The sequence below is a fragment of the Lampetra fluviatilis genome, chromosome 73, assembly GCF_964198595.1.
Source record: "Lampetra fluviatilis chromosome 73, kcLamFluv1.1, whole genome shotgun sequence".
Taxonomy (NCBI): domain Eukaryota; kingdom Metazoa; phylum Chordata; class Hyperoartia; order Petromyzontiformes; family Petromyzontidae; genus Lampetra; species Lampetra fluviatilis.
Window position 1 is genome coordinate 1,728,972 of NC_136347.1, and position 20,747 is coordinate 1,749,718.

At 50.3% G+C, this 20,747-nt stretch overlaps 1 protein-coding gene across 1 annotated transcript; it reads right to left on the reverse strand.

The window, feature by feature from the left end:
* Positions 1–4,439: 4,439 nt before the first annotated feature.
* On the reverse strand, positions 4,440–17,453 carry LOC144953263 (uncharacterized). The gene is made up of 4 exons (XM_078883833.1): positions 15,930–17,453; positions 9,057–9,623; positions 6,277–6,450; positions 4,440–4,544 (listed from the first exon to the last, which is right to left on the reverse strand). The coding sequence occupies exons 1-4, from the start codon at positions 17,022–17,024 to the stop codon at positions 4,440–4,442; spliced, it is 1,941 nt and encodes a 646-aa protein (XP_078739959.1). The 5' UTR covers positions 17,025–17,453.
* Positions 17,454–20,747: the final 3,294 nt, after the last annotated feature.

Below are 20,747 nucleotides of genomic sequence, written 5' to 3' on the forward strand. Positions count from 1 at the left end.
AGATGCAGATGCCACTGGTTCTTCACATTCTACAGATGTATATGCCACTGGTTCTTCACGTTCTACAGATGTAGATGCCACTGGTTCTTCACGTTCTGCAGATGTAGATGCCACTGGTTCTTCACCTTCTGCAGATGTAGATGCCACTGGTTCTTCACATTCTACAGATGTATATGCCACTGGTTCTTCACGTTCTGCAGATATAGATTCCACTGGTTCTTCACGTTCTGCAGATGCAGATGCCACTGGTTCTTCACGTTCTACAGATGTAGATGCAACTGGTTCTTTATGTTCTGTAAATGTAGATGCCACTGGTTCTTTATGTTCTGTAAATGTAGATGCCACTGGATCTTCACGTTCTACAGATGTAGATGCCACTGGTTCTTCACGTTCTACAGATGTAGATGCCACTGGTTCTTCATGTTCTGTAGATGCCACTGGTTCTTCACGTTCTGCAGATATAGATGCCACTGGTTCTTCACGTTCTACAGATGTAGATGCCACTGGTTCTTCACGTTCTACAGATGTAGATGCCACTGGTTCTTCATGTTCTGAAGATGCCACTGGTTCTTCACGTTCTGCAGATATAGATGCCACTGGTTCTTCACCTTCTGCAGATGTAGATGCCACTGGTTCTTCATGTTCTGTAAATGTAGATGCCACTGGATCTTCACGTTCTACAGATGTAGATGCCACTGGTTGTTCACGTTCAACAGATGTAGATGCCACTGGTTCTTCATGTTCTGTAGATGCCACTGGTTCTTCACGTTCTGCAGATATAGATGCCACTGGTTCTTCACGTTCTACAGATGTAGATGCCACTGGTTCTTCATGTTCTGTAGATGTAGATGCCACTGGTTCTTCATGTTTTGCAGATTTAGATGCCACTGGTTCTTCACGTTCTACAGATGTAGATGCCACTGGTTGTTCACGTTCTGCAGATGTAGATGCCACTGGTTCTTCACGTTCTACAGATGTAGATGCCACTGGTTCTTCACGTTCTGCAGATGTAGATGCCACTGGTTCTTCATGTTCTGTAGATGCCACTGTTTCTTCACGTTCTACAGATGTAGATGCCACTGGTTCTTCATGTTCTGCAGATTTAGATGTCACTGGTTCTTCACGTTCTACAGATGTAGATGCCACTGGTTCTTCACGTTCTACAGATGTAGATGCCACTGGTTCTTCACGTTCTGCAGATGTAGATGCCACTGGTTCTTCACGTTCTACAGATGTAGATGCCACTGGTTCTTCACGTTCTGCAGATGTAGATGCCACTGGTTCTTCATGTTCTACAGATGTAGATGCCACTGGTTCTTCACGTTCTACAGATGCCACTGTTTCTTCACGTTCTACAGATGTAGATGCCACTGGTTCTTCATGTTCTGCAGATGTAGATGCCACTGGTTCTTCATGTTCTGTAGATGTAGATGCCACTGGTTCTTCATGTTCTGTAGATGTAGATGCCATTGGTTCTTCACGTTCTACAGATGTAGATGCCACTGGTTCTTCACGTTCTACAGATGTAGATGCCACTGGTTCTTCACGTTCTGCAGATGTAGATGCCACTGGTTCTTCATGTTCTACAGATGTAGATGCCACTGGTTCTTCACGTTCTACAGATGCCACTGTTTCTTCACGTTCTACAGATGTAGATGCCACTGGTTCTTCACGTTCTACAGATGTAGATGCCACTGTTTCTTCACGTTCTACAGATGTAGATGCCACTGGTTCTTCATGTTCTGCAGATGTAGATGCCACTGGTTCTTCATGTTCTACAGATGTAGATGTCACTGGTTCTTCACGTTCTACAGATGTAGATGCCACTGGTTCTTCACGTTCTGCAGATGTAGATGCCACTGGTTCTTCATGTTCTACAGATGTAGATGCCACTGGTTCTTCACGTTCTACAGATGCCACTGTTTCTTCACGTTCTACAGATGTAGATGCCACTGGTTCTTCACGTTCTACAGATGTAGATGCCACTTTTTCTTCACGTTCTACAGATGTAGATGCCACTGGTTCTTCATGTTCTGCAGATGTAGATGCCACTGGTTCTTCATGTTCTACAGATGTAGATGTCACTGGTTCTTCATGTTCTGCAGATGTAGATGCTACTGGTTCTTCACGTTCTACAGATGTAGATGCCACTGGTTCTTCACGTTCTACAGATGTAGATGCCACTGGTTCTTCACGTTCTGCAGATGTAGATGCCACTGGTTCTTCATGTTCTACAGATGTAGATGCCACTGGTTCTTCACGTTCTACAGATGCCACTGTTTCTTCACGTTCTACAGATGTAGATGCCACTGGTTCTTCACGTTCTACAGATGTAGATGCCACTGTTTCTTCACGTTCTACAGATGTAGATGCCACTGGTTCTTCATGTTCTGCAGATGTAGATGCCACTGGTTCTTCATGTTCTACAGATGTAGATGTCACTGGTTCTTCACGTTCTACAGATGTAGATGCCACTGGTTCTTCACGTTCTGCAGATGTAGATGCCACTGGTTCTTCACGTTCTGCAGATGTAGATGTCACTGGTTCTTCACGTTCTACAGATGTAGATGTCACTGGTTCTTCACGTTCTGCAGATGTAGATGCCACTGGTTCTTCACGTTCTGCAGATGTAGATGCCACTGGTTCTTCACGTTCTACAGATGCCACTGTTTCTTCACGTTCTACAGATGTAGATGCCACTGGTTCTTCACGTTCTACAGATGTAAATGCCACTGTTTCTTCACGTTCTACAGATGTAGATGCCACTGGTTCTTCATGTTCTGCAGATGTAGATGCCACTGGTTCTTCATGTTCTACAGATGTAGATGTCACTGGTTCTTCATGTTCTGCAGATGTAGATGCCACTGGTTCTTCACGTTATACAGATGTAGATGCCACTGGTGCTTCACGTTCTACAGATGTAGATGCCACTGGTTCTTCACGTTATACAGATGTAGATGCCACTGGTGCTTCACGTTCTACAGATGTAGATGCCACTGGTTCTTCACGTTCTACAGATGTAGATGCCACTGGTTCTTCACGTTCTACAGATGTAGATGCCACTGGTGCTTCACGTTCTACAGATGTAGATGCCACTGGTTCTTCACGTTCTACAGATGTAGATGCCACTGGTTCTTCACGTTCTACAGATGTAGATGCCACTGGTGCTTCACGTTCTACAGATGTAGATGCCACTGGTTCTTCACGTTCTACAGATATTTCACCACACAATATTTATATCTACGCGATCCAACCCAGCAAAACCAACCACCCTACATTACGTGTGCTAAGGTTGACAGCAGGGGGCGGTAAAGTCGAGGGTTGGGTGCGGGCTGGTTGGGAAAACACCCCAACTCTGACCCCTGTGGGTGGGTTTGTGAGTAATGCGGAGGCATTTGCCTTCGAGTGCCCGTGTTCGTGCGCGTATGGAACTTCTTTCGCACCGCACCTAGACAAACCTGCCCTTGTACGTCCACCTCGTGGGTGAGTTCGCTCGATAACGTGTCAGGATGACGTTGATGACGTTGATGATGATGATGACGATGATGATAATGACGACGATGATGATGACGATGATAATGATGATGGCGATAATGATAGTGATGATGATGCCGATGATGGCGATAATGATAGTGATGATGATGATGCCGATGATGGCGATGATGATAGTGATGATGACGATGATGACGATGACGATGATGATAATGACGGCGATGATAATGATGATGGCGATGACGATGATGGCGATAACGATAGTGATGATGATGATGTCGATGACGATGATGGCGATGATGATAGTGATGATGATGACGAAGACGATGATGATGGCGATAATGATAGTGATGATGATGACGATAATGGCGATAATGATAGTGATGATGATGATGCCGATGGCGATGATGGCGATGATGATAGTGATGATGATGATGCCGATGGCGATGATGGCGATGATGATAGTGACGATGATGATGCTGATGGCGATGATGATAGTGATGATGATGCCAATGATGATGACGACGTGGTGGGAGGTGGTGGTGGGGGATGGTGGTGGGGGGGGTGGTGGTGGGTGGGTGGGGGTGGTGGTGGGTGGTGGTGGGTGGGGGTGATGGTGGGTGGAGGGTGGTGGTGGTGGGGGGGGGGTGGTGGGGGGTGGTGGGTGGGGGTGGTGGGTGGGTGGGGGGTGGGTGGGGGGTGGTGGGTGGGGGGGGTGGGTGGGGGTGATGGTGGGTGGTGGGTGGTGGGTGGGGGGGTGGTGGTTGGGGGTGGGGGTGGTGGGGGGGGTGGTGGGGGGGGTGGTGGGGGGGGTGGTGGAGGGTGGTGGTTGGGGGTGGTGGTGGTTGGGGGTGGTGGGTGGGGGAGGTGGTGGGTGGGGTGATGGTGGGTGGGTGGGGGGTGGTGGGAACACGGAAGGGTTACGGAGGCGTGGTGGGGGGGTGTCACTATCCTAGTCTCTCGTACCTTGTCGAACGGCCGTACTTGTTGCCTCGAAAGCAAGGCCGGGGCTGGCAGTCTCCCTGCCTCAGCAGCGCCAACAGCTGGGACACCTGGGGGGGTGGGGGGGGGGGTAGTCAACGTGGGGGTGCAACGGTAGGTACACGATAATTGTTTTTTTACCCTTCTATCTGGCATCAAAACTGACACCTTTTTTTACGAGGAGTCATGTTTGCATAGACCACAATACCTGCAGTTGTAATGCCAACAAAAAACATCACTCTGATAATGTATGCACTGTCCTTGAAGTTGATTGGTCCACACCCGAGGCAGCTTTCCTTAGAGCCTTTTGGCGTCATCTGGTCCAACACCATGTGAGACTAGGCTCTAAGGAAAGCTGTCTCGGGTGTGGACCAATCAACTTCAAGGACAGTGCACATACATTATCAGAGTTATGTTTTTTGTTTGCATTATGACTGCAGGTATTGTGGTCTATGCAAACATGACTCCTTGTAAAAAGGTGTCAGTTAAGTTGCCAGATAGAAGGGTAAAAAAACAATTATTATATTGTTTACTGGCAAATGAGGTTCCAATGGGGTAGGTACACGGTGGGGGGGAGGGGTAGATACCACATCACTCCATCTCTTCTCCAGCCCGTGTCGTGCCCGTTTAGCCCCCTCTATGCGGCCAAACAGAAGCTGCTTGGGCATGCGGCAGAGGTCGCAACCGGGTACCCTAACCCGTACCCTACCGATACCCGGCTACCCGTACCCATCCGGGTACGGGTAGCCCTTTGCGACCCTGGTGCGGCCGGGTACGGGTAGCCGCACGTGACTCACCCCAACCAATGAGTGAGAAGTGCCGTGAGTCACTGGTGAGTCACCGTTTGTCACTCATTTCCCAACGTCTTGTCTCTTCTCACAATTCAAGTTCCTAGAATCAACCCACCCGCGCCTGCAACATGGCTTCATCCCAGAGGTCGCAATCGGGTACCCGATACCCGTACCTTACCCGATACCCGGCCGGGTACGGGTAGCCAGGTATCGGGTAAGGTACGGGTACCCGTTTGCGACCCTGGTGCGGCCGGGTACGGGTACGGGTAGGCCGTGAGTCACTGGTGAGTCACCGTTTGTCACTCATTTCGGGTAGGGTACGGGTAGGGAACGGGTACCCGTACCTGACCGGGTACGGGTACCCGTTTGCGACCCTGGTGCGGCCGAATACGGGTAAGGAATCAAAACCCGTTTGCGACCTCTAGTTCAGTCTCCTGGCTCTGCCAGATGGAGTTCGGCCAGAAGGCGTCACGAACTCCTGTCTCCCCCGGGGTCTCCTGCGCCGAGTTCATTTCGGCGTTTCTAGCGTGGTGCTTGCTAGAGAAAAAGTTCCAGGCAGAAGTGTTACCAGCCCCTCGCACGCACCAATCCATCTACATGGACACCCCCCCACCCACCCACCACACACACAGCCTGCCCCACGCGCACACCACCCGCGCCGCACAAAGGCAAACACAAAGAACCCCCGTGTAGCCTGTAACAGACTGTTGGGGCAAGTGCTGTTAGCGAGTAGCACCTATGAAGGCCGGCACGGCACACGAGGGGGTGGGTGGCCAGCACCACGCCCGGCCGCCTTTGTCTCCCCAGTGCTAGCGATGTTTACTACACACTGCACCAGGTACTCATTTGAGGCCGAATCGACCTAGGGGAGGTTCAGGACCGGTTCAGATAATCGTCACTGGTGTTAGCCGTGAGCGGGAATCGAACTCGTGTCGCCAGGTTCGTAGCGCAGCGTAGCGCTAACCACTACACCCACCGCTCCCCACTGCGGCGCACAGACACAGACACTCACCTCAGCGGCAGGGGCGGCATAGGTGAGCTGGGGTGCCACGTGACTGTCAGTGACCTCTTGGCTTGACCCCATGACCCCTTGACCTTCAGATCCTCTGCCCGAGACGCTGCTGTTCATGGAGGGTCGTCGGCCCGTCTGCTGCTGCTGCTGCTTCGCGTTTTCCACGGAGCAGACCTAGGGGCGGATACGTGAACACCAGGTTCGTCGGACACGTGGATGTCTGTAGGAGAAGACGAGAGAAGCGCGGAGAGACAGAGACGCAGAGAGAGACACAGACAGAGACACAGACAGACAAAGACACAGACAGAGACACAGACAGAGACACACACAGACAGAGACACAGACAGGCAGAGACACAGACAGAGACACAGAGACACAGAGAGACATAGACAGACAGAGACACACACAGACAGAGACACAGACAGACAGAGACACAGACAGAGACACAGACAGAGACACAGACACAGACAGAGACAGAGGCACAGACAGACAGAGACACAGACAGAGACAGAGACACAGAGACAGAGACACACACAGAGACACACACAGACAGGGACACAAGACAGACAGAGACACAGACAGAGACACAGACAGACAGAGACACAGACAGAGACACAGACAGAGACAGAGACACAGACAGAGACACAGACAGACAGAGACACAGACAGAGACACAGACAAAGACAGAGACACAGACAGAGACACACACAGACAGAGACACAGACAGAGACACAGACAGACAGAGACACAGACAGAGACACAGACAGACAGAGACACAGAGAGACACAGACAGACAGAGACACAGACAGACAGAGACACAGACAGACAGAGACACACACAGACAGAGACACAGAGAGACAGAGACAGACACAAACAGAGACGCAGACAGAGACACAGACAGAGACACAGACACAGACAGAGACAGAGACACAGACAGACAGAGACACAGACAGAGACAGAGACACAGACAGACAGAGACACAGACAGAGACAGAGACACAGACAGAGACAGAGACACAGACAGAGACACACACAGACAGGGACACAAGACAGACAGAGACACAGACAGAGACACAGACAGACAGAGACACAGACAGAGACACAGACAGAGACAGAGACACAGACAGAGACACACACAGACAGAGACACACAGACAGAGACTCACACAGATAGAAACACACAGACAGAGACACACACAAAGACATGCACAAAGACACACACAGACAGAGATACACAGAGAGACACAAAGGCAGAGACACCGAGACACACACAGAGACACACACAGACAGAGACACACACAGAGACACACACAGACAGAGACACACAGACAGAGACACACACAGAGACACACACAGACAAAGACACACAGACAGAGACATACACAGAGACACACAAAGACACACACAGACAAAGACACACACAGACAGAGACACACACAGAGACATGCACAGAAAGAGACACACAAAGAGACACACAGAGAGAGACACACACACAGACACACACAAAGACACACACAGAGACACACACACACAAAGACACACACAGACAGAGACACACACAGAGACACACAGACACACACAGACAGAAACACACAGAGAAACACACAGAAACACCCACAGAGACACACACACAGAGACACACACAGACAGAAACCGAGACGAGACAAAGAGACACACACACAGAGACACACACACACACAGAGACATACACAGACAGAGACACAGAGACATACACACAGAGACACACACAGAGATACACACAGAGACAGAGATACACACACACACAGAAACACACAGAGACACACACAGAGAGAGACACACACAGAGACACACAGAGACACACACAGACACACACAGAGACACCCACAGAGACACACACAAAGACACACACAGACAGACACACACACACAGACACACACAGACACACACACACACAGACAGAGACACACATACACAGACACACACACAGACACACACACAGACACACACACACACACAGACACACACACACAGAGACACACACAGACACAGACACACACACAGACACACACACACAGACACACACACACACAGACAGAGACACACACACACAGACACACACACACACACAGACAGAGACACACACACAGACACACACACACAGACACACACACACAGACACACACACACAGACACACACACACACACAGACACACACACAGACACACACACACACACACAGACACACACACACAGACACACACACACAGACACACACACAGACACACACACACACACAGACACACACACACAGACACACACACACAGACACACACACACACACACACAGACACACACACACAGACACACACACACAGACACACACACACACACACAGACACACACACAGACACACACACACACACAGACACACACACACACAGACACACACAGACATACACACACAGAGACACACAGACACACACACAGACACACACACACAGACACACACACAGACACACACACACAGACACACACACACAGACACACACACACACACACACAGACACACACACAGACACACACACACAGACACACACACACACAGACACACACACACAGACACACACACACACACACAGACACACACACACAGACACACACACACAGACAGACACACACACACATAGACAGACACACACACACAGACACACACACACACACACAGACAGAGACACACACACACACACAGACACACACACACACAGACACACACACACAGACACCGAGACGGAGAGACTCACCTCCACGTAGGGGTACAGCCGCTCGCTCCACTCCCGCGACGACAGCGTGGACGACGTGGAGGTGCACATCGAGGATGAGGCCGCTCCGAACGGAACCCCAACATCACCACCACCACCGCCACCACCACCACCCACGGCCACCACCACCACGGCCGTGGGGACGACGGAGCAGGCCTCGACCGTAGCCCGACGGGACCCCTCCACGGGCAGCAGGACGATGTTGGCCTTGTCAATGTCGGCCGCGGGCCTCCTGGGCTGGGCCTTGTAGGCCTGCTCGGCCACTCGGCAGTTGTAGGCCCTCGTGGGGGTCGATGCGGGGCAGCGGCAAGGGCAGGGGGGGCAGGGGCAGCAGGACAAGAAGCAGGAGGAGGAGGTGGAGGAGGGGTGACCCAGGCAGGAAGGCCTACGGGAGGCTCCGGGCCTACGCCGTGGCGCGCCGGGCCTGCCCAGGGCCAGCCACATGCACAGGCAGGGGAACAAGGCGAGGAGCAGGGCGCAGGCAGCCGACAAGGCCGCGGGAGGGAGGAGGACGCCGGGAAGCGACCGGGACGATGACCCCGACGAGGCCTTTGGGACGGGGGCGGGGGGGGAGAGAGGTGGTGATTGTACGGGGTGCATGGACTCATCACTACACACAGAGAACCATAGATTCACTACACACAGAGACCCATAGACTCATCAAACAGAGACCCATAGACTCATCACTACACACAGAGGCCCATAGACTCACTACACACAGAGACCCATAGATTCACCACACAGAGGCCAATAGATTCCTCACACACAGACACATACACGTATCATACAGAGGCCAATAGAACCACCACACAGAGACCTGTAGACTCACCACACAGAGGACCATAGACTCACCACGCAGAGGCCCATAGACCCACCACACACACACAGAGACCCATAGACTCATCACACAGAGACCCATAGACTCACCACACAGAGACCCATAGACTCACCACACAAAGACCCATAGACTCATCACACTGAGACCCATGGACTCATCACTACACACTGAGACCCATGGACTCATCACTACACACAGAGACCCATGGACTCATCACTACACACTGAGAACCATAGACTCATCACTACACACAGAGACCCATGGACTCATCACTACACACTGAGACCCATGGACTCATCACTACACACTGAGACCCATGGACTCATCACTACACACAGAGACCCATGGACTCATCACTACACACTGAGAACCATAGACTCATCACTACACACAGAGACCCATGGACTCATCACTACACACTGAGACCCATGGACTCATCACTACACACTGAGACCCATGGACTCATCACTACACACTGAGACCCATGGACTCATCACTACACAATGAGGCCCATAGACTCATCACTACACACTGAGACCCATGGACTCATCACTACACACTGAGACCCATGGACTCATCACTACACACTGAGACCCATGGACTCATCACTACACACTGAGACCCATGGACTCATCACTACACACTGAGACCTATAGACTCACCACACAGAGACCTGTAGACTCATCATGCAGAGACCCATATACTCACCACATAGATGCCCATAGACTCACCACACAGAGGCCCATAGACTCACCACTAAACACTGAGGCCCATAGACTCACCACTACACACAGAGATCCATGGACTCATCACTACACACTGAGACCCATGGACTCATCACTACACACTGAGAGCCATGGACTCATCACTACGCACTGAGACCCATAGACTCATCACTACACACTGAGACCCATGGACTCATCACTACACACTGAGACCCATAGACTCATCACTACACACTGAGAACCATGGACTCATCACTACACACTGAGACCCATAGACTCATCACTACACACTGAGACCCATGGACTCATCACTACACAATGAGACCCATGGACTCATCACTACACACTGAGACCCATGGACTCATCACTACACACTGAGACCCATGGACTCATCACTACACACTGAGGCCCATAGACTCATCACTACACACTGAGACCCATGGACTCATCACTACACACTGAGACCCATAGACTCATCACTACACACTGAGACCCATGGACTCATCACTACACACTGAGACCCATGGACTCATCACTACACACTGAGACCCATGGACTCATCACTACACACTGAGACCCATGGACTCATCACTACACACAGAGACCCATAGACTCACCACACAGAGACCCATAGATTCATCAAACAGAGACCCATAGACTCACCACACAGAGACCCATAGACTCATCAAACAGAGGCCCATAGAATCATCACACTGATATCCATAGACTCCTAACACAGATGTCCATAGACTCCTAACACAGATGTCCATAGACTCACCACACAGAGACCCGTAGACTCACCACACAGAGACCCATAGATTCATCAAACAGAGACCCACAGACTCACCACACAGAGACCCATGGATTCACCACACAGAGACCCATAGACTCATCACACAGAGACCCATAGACTCACCACACAGAGACCCACAGACTCACCACACAGAGACCCACAGACTCACCACACATAGACCCACAGACTCATCACACAGAGACCCATAGACTCACCCCACAGATACCCATAAATTCACCACACAGAGACCCATAGAATCACACACATATCCAGGCTTATCACAGAGGCCCGTAGACTCACCACGCAGAGAGCCACAGACTCATCACACAGAGACCCACAGACTCATCACAAAGAGACGCAGAGACTCACCACACCGACACCCATAGACTCATCACGCAGAGACCCATGGATTCACCACACAGATACCCATAGACTCACCACACAGACACCCATAGACTCACCAAACAGAGACCCACAGACTCACCACACAGGGACCCACAGACTCAACACAGAGACCCACAGACTCATCACACAGAGACCCATTGACTCATCATACAGAGACCCACAAACTCACCACACAGAGACCAAAAGACTCATCACACAGAGACCCACAGACTCACCACACAGAGACCCACAGACTCACCACACAGAGACCCACAGACTCACCACACAGAGACCCACAGACTCACCACACAGAGACCCATAGACTCACCACACATAGACCCACAGACTCATCACACAGAGACCCATAGACTCACCCCACAGATACCCATAAATTCACCACACAGAGACCCATAGACCCATCACACAGAGACCCACAGACTCACCCCACAGAGACCCACAGACTCACCACACAGAGACCCATAGACGCACCACACAGAGACCCATTGACTCACCACAGAGACTCATAAATTCACCACACAGAGACCCATTGACTCACCACAGAGACCCATAGACTCACCACACAGAGACCCACAGACTCACCACACAGAGACCCACATACTCACCACACAGAGACCCATAGACTCACCACACATAGACCCACAGACTCATCACACAGAGACCCATAGACTCACCCCACAGATACCCATAAATTCACCACACAGAGACCCATAGACCCATCACACAGAGACCCACAGACTCACCACACATAAACCCATAGATCCACCACACAGAGACCCACAGACTCATCACACAGAGACCCATAGACGCACCACACAGAGACCCATTGACTCACCACAGAGACCCATAAATTCACCACACAGAGACCAAAAGACTCATCACACAGAGACTCATAAATTCACCACACAGAGACCCATTGACTCACCACAGAGACCCATAGACTCACCACACAGAGACCCACAGACTCACCACACAGAGACCCATGGATTCACCACACAGAGACCCATAGACTCATCACACAGAGACCCATAGACTCACCACACAGAGACCCACAGACTCACCACACAGAGACCCACAGACTCACCACACATAGACCCACAGACTCATCACACAGAGACCCATAGACTCACCCCACAGATACCCATAAATTCACCACACAGAGACCCATAGAATCACACACATATTCAGGCTTATCACAGAGGCCCGTAGACTCACCACGCAGAGAGCCACAGACTCATCACACAGAGACCCACAGACTCATCACAAAGAGACGCAGAGACTCACCACACCGACACCCATAGACTCATCACGCAGAGACCCATGGATTCACCACACAGATACCCATAGACTCACCACACAGACACCCATAGACTCACCAAACAGAGACCCACAGACTCACCACACAGGGACCCACAGACTCAACACAGAGACCCACAGACTCATCACACAGAGACCCATTGACTCATCATACAGAGACCCACAGACTCACCACACAGAGACCAAAAGACTCATCACACAGAGACCCACAGACTCACCACACAGAGACCCACAGACTCACCACACAGAGACCCACAGACTCACCACACAGAGACCCACAGACTCACCACACAGAGACCCACAGACTCACCACACAGAGACCCACAGACTCACCACACAGAGACCCATAGACTCACCACACATAGACCCACAGACTCATCACACAGAGACCCATAGACTCACCCCACAGATACCCATAAATTCACCACACAGAGACCCATAGACCCATCACACAGAGACCCACAGACTCACCCCACAGAGACCCACAGACTCACCACACAGAGACCCATAGACGCACCACACAGAGACCCATTGACTCACCACAGAGACTCATAAATTCACCACACAGAGACCCATTGACTCACCACAGAGACCCATAGACTCACCACACAGAGACCCACAGACTCACCACACAGAGACCCACATACTCACCACACAGAGACCCATAGACTCACCACACATAGACCCACAGACTCATCACACAGAGACCCATAGACTCACCCCACAGATACCCATAAATTCACCACACAGAGACCCATAAACCCATCACACAGAGACCCACAGACTCACCACACATAAACCCATAGATCCACCACACAGAGACCCACAGACTCATCACACAGAGACCCATAGACGCACCACACAGAGACCCATTGACTCACCACAGAGACCCATAAATTCACCACACAGAGACCAAAAGACTCATCACACAGAGACTCATAAATTCACCACACAGAGACCCATTGACTCACCACAGAGACCCATAGACTCACCACACAGAGACCCACAGACTCACCACACAGAGACCCATGGATTCACCACACAGAGACCCATAGACTCATCACACAGAGACCCATAGACTCACCACACAGAGACCCACAGACTCACCACACAGAGACCCACAGACTCACCACACATAGACCCACAGACTCATCACACAGAGACCCATAGACTCACCCCACAGATACCCATAAATTCACCACACAGAGACCCATAGAATCACACACATATCCAGGCTTATCACAGAGGCCCGTAGACTCACCACGCAGAGAGCCACAGACTCATCACACAGAGACCCACAGACTCATCACAAAGAGACGCAGAGACTCACCACACCGACACCCATAGACTCATCACGCAGAGACCCATGGATTCACCACACAGATACCCATAGACTCACCACACAGACACCCATAGACTCACCAAACAGAGACCCACAGACTCACCACACAGGGACCCACAGACTCAACACAGAGACCCACAGACTCATCACACAGAGACCCATTGACTCATCATACAGAGACCCACAGACTCACCACACAGAGACCAAAAGACTCATCACACAGAGACCCACAGACTCACCACACAGAGACCCACAGACTCACCACACAGAGACCCACAGACTCACCACACAGAGACCCACAGACTCACCACACAGAGACCCATAGACTCACCACACATAGACCCACAGACTCATCACACAGAGACCCATAGACTCACCCCACAGATACCCATAAATTCACCACACAGAGACCCATAGACCCATCACACAGAGACCCACAGACTCACCCCACAGAGACCCACAGACTCACCACACAGAGACCCATAGACGCACCACACAGAGACCCATTGACTCACCACAGAGACTCATAAATTCACCACACAGAGACCCATTGACTCACCACAGAGACCCATAGACTCACCACACAGAGACCCACAGACTCACCACACAGAGACCCACATACTCACCACACAGAGACCCATAGACTCACCACACATAGACCCACAGACTCATCACACAGAGACCCATAGACTCACCCCACAGATACCCATAAATTCACCACACAGAGACCCATAGACCCATCACACAGAGACCCACAGACTCACCACACATAAACCCATAGATCCACCACACAGAGACCCACAGACTCATCACACAGAGACCCATAGACGCACCACACAGAGACCCATTGACTCACCACAGAGACCCATAAATTCACCACACAGAGACCAAAAGACTCATCACACAGAGACTCATAAATTCACCACACAGAGACCCATTGACTCACCACAGAGACCCATAGACTCACCACACAGAGACCCACAGACTCACCACACAGAGACCCATGGATTCACCACACAGAGACCCATAGACTCATCACACAGAGACCCATAGACTCACCACACAGAGACCCACAGACTCACCACACAGAGACCCACAGACTCATCACACAGAGACCCACAGACTCATCACACAGAGACCCATAGATTCACCACACAGAGGCTCAGACTCACCACAGAGACACATAGACTCACCGCACAGAGACCCATAGACTCACCACACAGAGACCCACATACTCATCATGCAGAGACCCATAGACTAATTTTCACCGATGCCCATAGATTAATCACACAGAGACCCACAAACTCACCACACATAAACCCATAGATCCACCACACAGAGACCAAAACACGCATCACACAGAGACTCATTAACCCGGGCGGCCCGCCGGATTGGAACCTCTGCCACGTGATGGGAGTGTACGGGTAGCGCTCCTCACCTCCTCCTGCGTGTCGAGGGCGAGCTCGGAAGACGACGACGATGACGACGACGAGGAGAATGGAGAATGGATGAACGTCATCCGTGCAGCCTGTGCCTCAGCCTTGCCGACAGTCTCCTCCCCCTTCTCGGAGGCCCCTCCCACTTCGAGCGAATCTCCTCCCACTTGGAGCGAAGCTCCTCCCACTTTGAGCGAAGCTCCTCCCACTTCGAGCGAAGCTCCCACTTCGAGCGAAGCTCCTCCCACTTCGAGCGAAACTCCTCCCACTTTGAGCGAAGCTCCTCTCACTTCGAGCGAATCTCCTCCCACTTGGAGCGAAACTCCTCCCACTTCGTGCGAATCTCCTCCCACTTCGAGCGAAGCTCCTCCCACTTCGAGCGAATCTCCTCCCACTTGGAGCGAAACTCCTCCCACTTCGTGCGAATCTCCTCCCACTTCGAGCGAAGCTCCTCTCACTTCGAGCGAATCTCCTCCCACTTCGAGCGAATCTCCTCCCACTTGGAGCGAAACTCCTCCCACTTCGTGCGAATCTCCTCCCACTTCGAGCGAAGCTCCTCCCACTTGGAGCGAATCTCCTCCCACTTCGAGCGAAGCTCCTCCCACTTCGAGCGAATCTCCTCCCACTTCGAGCGAATCTCCTCCCACTTTGACCGAATCTCCGCCCACTTTGACCAAAACTCTGGCCGAGCCTCCAGGTACCCTGAGCCCCAGTGTCCCCCAGGGCACCCCATGCCCCGGGGGCATCCCGTGCCCCAGGGGCATCCTGGGCCTCCGGCGGCCGCCATTGACGTCTTTGACCGTCATGGCGCTGGCCACGTGGCCACGTGGGCTGCCACGTGGCGTAGGCCTAGGCTGTGATCGACGCCTGCGGTACCATGGTCCCTTGTTGTTCTTGATGTTGTCGTTATTGTTGTTGTCGATGTTGTTGTCGTTGACGATGGCGATGTTATCGATGGTCGATACGGTACGAGAGCCTAGGCCTGCAGAGGTGGTTTTTTCATCGTGAGGGCCTCCAGCCTGGGCCTTGGAACGAGCGGACGATGTTGACGACGATGTTGTTCGTCGTGGTGGAGGAGGAGGAGGTGGTGAGCACATTGAGGAGGGCTTGCCTTGCGTACGGAAGACTTGAACAACACCATCAGCACCACCATCACCACCATCAACTTCAAGACCACCATTATCACCACCATCATCACCATCACCTTCAAGACCACCATTAGCACCACCATCATCACCATCACCTTCAAGACCACCATTAGCACCACCATCATCACCATCACCTTCACGACCACCACCATCACCACCAGCACCATCAACAGCACCATCGCCTTCATGACCACGATCAACACCACCACCATCACCTACACCACCACCATCAACACCGCCATCGCCTTCACGACCACCATCATCACCACCACCATCAACACCACCATCACCTACACCACCACCATCACCTACACCACCACCACCATCACCTACACCACCACCATCAAGACCACCACCGCCTTCACGACCACCACCTACACCTACACCACCAACACCACCACCATCAACACCACCATCACCTACACCACCACCATCACCTACACCACCACCATCACCTACACCACCACCATCAACACCACCACCGCCTTCACGACCACCACCACCACCACCACCATCACCTACACCTACACCACCAACACCACCACCATCAACACCAACACCACCATCAACACCACCATCACCTACACCACCATCACCTACACCACCACCATCAACACCACCACCGCCTTCACGACCACCACCATCACCTACACCACCACCACCACCATCAGCACCACCATCACCTACACCACCACCAACACCACCATCACCCACACCACCACCATCGCCTTCACGACCACCACCATCACCTACACTACCACCACCACCACCACCTTCACGACCACCACCATCACCTACACCACCAACACCACCACCACCAACACCACCATCAACACCACCACCAACATCAACACCACCACCACCAGCACCACCACCAGCCGTAGCCTGCAACACTGAGCTCAAGGCCAGGCAGAGGCTCAGCAAGGCCGCAATCCTCGTGGACGGTCGTGGCGCTGGACCCTTGACTCTGTGAGACATCGTTCACCTTCCCAAAGGACGCGTCTCGGATTTGGCTTTTTAGTTTTTCGTCGTCGCTGCTTTTAAAATCTCCTCACTGGCGGGAGGTGAGAGACACCACGTCCGCTCCGGAGGGCCGCTCGCCGTTCGCTCCGTCCCATCCTGGACGATTCGTCGTCGACGATGGGAGCGGTAGTGTGTAGTGTAGTGTGTAGTGTAGTGTATAGTGTAGTGTGTAGTGTAGTGTGTATAGTGTAGTGTGTATAGTGTGTAGTGTATAGTGTAGTGTATAGTGTAGTGTGTAGTGTATAGTGTAGTGTATAGTGTAGTGTGTATAGTGTGTAGTGTAGTGTGTAGTGTAGTGTATAGTGTAGTGTGTAGTGTAGTGTGTATAGTGTAGTGTGTATAGTGTGTAGTGTATAGTGTAGTGTATAGTGTAGTGTGTAGTGTATAGTGTAGTGTATAGTGTAGTGTGTATAGTGTGTAGTGTAGTGTGTAGTGTAGTGTATAGTGTAGTGTATAGTGTAGTGTATAGTGTAGTGTGTATAGTGTGTAGTGTAGTGTGTAGTGTATAGTGTAGTGTATAGTGTAGTGTATAGTGTAGTGTAGTGTGTAGTGTAGTGTATAGTGATAATTCCACACGATTCTGTAAAAACCCAAAACAAGACATTTGTAAATGTTGTGGATCCACTCTTCAACACACAGCGGTGGGGTAAAGTAGTGAATTGTTAAATTTCGATTTAAAGCTGTCGTGACTGCAGGGATTCATCTTCTTGGTTCTTTCGGTAAAGTCACGTAGAAGGGAAGTAATACAATAATAAAAATAAAACAATAAAATAAAATAATTCTCACGACGTTTCGGCCACAACGCAAGCAGCCGTCTTCAGGTGAAGAATGAGACACTGCCAAGCTAGGAGCTTATATATAAGCTGGGTTGGAGGTGGAAGAAGAGCGCCTTAACAAAAAGAATGTGCATATCAAGAGGAATTTAGCATATTCATGCACATTCTTTTTGTTAAGGCGCTCTTCTTCCACCTCCAACCCAGCTTATATATAAGCTCCTAGCTTGGCAGTTTCTCATTCTTCACCTGAAGACGGCTGCTTGCGTTGTGGCCGAAACGTCGTGAGAATTATTTTATTTTATTATGTTTTATTTTTATTATTTTATTACTTCCCTTCTACGTGACTTTAGTGAATTGTTCTTCTTCTTGGTTCTTTCGGTAAAGTCACGTAGAATGGAAATAATTAAATAAGACATGTTCTCCAACTGAGGATGGCTGCTTGCGTTGTGGCCGAAACGTCGTGAGAATTGTATTTTATTATGTTTTATTTCTATTATTTTATTACTTCCATTCTACGTGATGACTTTACCGAAAGAACCAAGAAGATGAATCCCTGCAGTCACGAAAGCTTTAAATCGAAATTTAGTGAATTGTTGATTTGTCTTTTGTCAACGGCCGTGTTGGGTGGTGGAGGGTTACGACACATTTGTAAAGAACGCGACCTCACTCCAAACACGTTGATTGTGAAAGCCAGAAGCCGGAAGAAGCAACAAAGACATTAACCCGCACGCGAAGCCTACAGCAGACTGTTTAGTGTGCAGTAGTGTAGTGTGTAGTGTAGTAGTGTAGTGTGTATTGTAGTAGTGTATAGCATAGTGTATAGTGTAGTGTATAGTAGTGTAGTGTAGTGTGTAATGTATAGTAGTGTAGTGTATAGTGTAGTGTGTAGTGTAGTAGTGTAGTGTGTAGTGTAGTGTATAGTAGTGTAGTGTGTAGTGTAGTGTATAGTGTAGTGTATAGTGTGTAGTGTAGTAGTGTAGTGTATAGTGTAGTGTGTAGTGTATAGTGTGTAGTGTAGTGTAGTAGTGTAGTGTGTAGTGTAGTGTATAGTAGTGTAGTGTGTAGTGTAGTAGTGTAGTGTATAGTGTAGTGTGTAGTGTAGTAGTGTGTAGTGTAGTAGTGTATAGTGTATAGTGTAGTGTATAGTGTAGTGTATAGTGTAGTGTATAGTAGTGTAGTGTAGTGTGTAATGTATAGTAGTATAGTGGAGTGTGTAGTGTAGTGTAGTGTATAGTAGTGTAGTGTGTAGTGTAGTGTATAGTGTAGTGTATAGTGTGTAGTGTAGTAGTGTAGTGTATAGTGTAGTGTGTAGTGTATAGTGTGTAGTGTAGTGTAGTAGTGTAGTGTGTAGTGTAGTGTATAGTAGTGTAGTGTGTAGTGTAGTAGTGTAGTGTATAGTGTAGTGTGTAGTGTAGTAGTGTGTAGTGTAGTAGTGTATAGTGTATAGTGTAGTGTATAGTGTAGTGTATAGTGTAGTGTATAGTAGTGTAGTGTAGTGTGTAATGTATAGTAGTATAGTGGAGTGTGTAGTGTAGTGTAGTGTATAGTAGTGTAGTGTGTAGTGTAGTGTATAGTGTAGTGTATAGTGTGTAGTGTAGTAGTGTAGTGTATAGTGTAGTGTGTAGTGTATAGTGTGTAGTGTAGTGTAGTGGTGTATAGTGTAGTGTATAGTAGTGTAGTGTATAGTGTAGTGTATAGTGTAGTATGTAATGTAGAGTAGCATAGTGTGTAGTAGTGTAGTGTGTATCGTAGTGTAGTGTATAGTAGTGTAGTGTATAGTAGTGTAGTGTGTAGTGTAGTAGTGTGTAGTGTAGTAGTGTAGTGTGTAGTGGTGTAGTGTATAGTGTAGTGTAGTGTGTAGTGTATAGTAGTG

Coding starts and splice junctions, on each gene's coding strand:
- LOC144953263 (XM_078883833.1), bottom strand. CDS start 17,024: ATGTGCTCACCACCTCCTCCTCCTCCACCACGACGAACAACATCGTCG. Junction 9,624..15,929: donor CCCTCGACACGCAGGAGGAG/GTGAGGAGCGCT, acceptor CCCGTCCCAAAG/GCCTCGTCGGGGTCATCGTC. Junction 4,545..6,276: donor ATGCCGCCCCTGCCGCTGAG/GTGAGTGTCTGT, acceptor CCACCCCCCCAG/GTGTCCCAGCTGTTGGCGCT.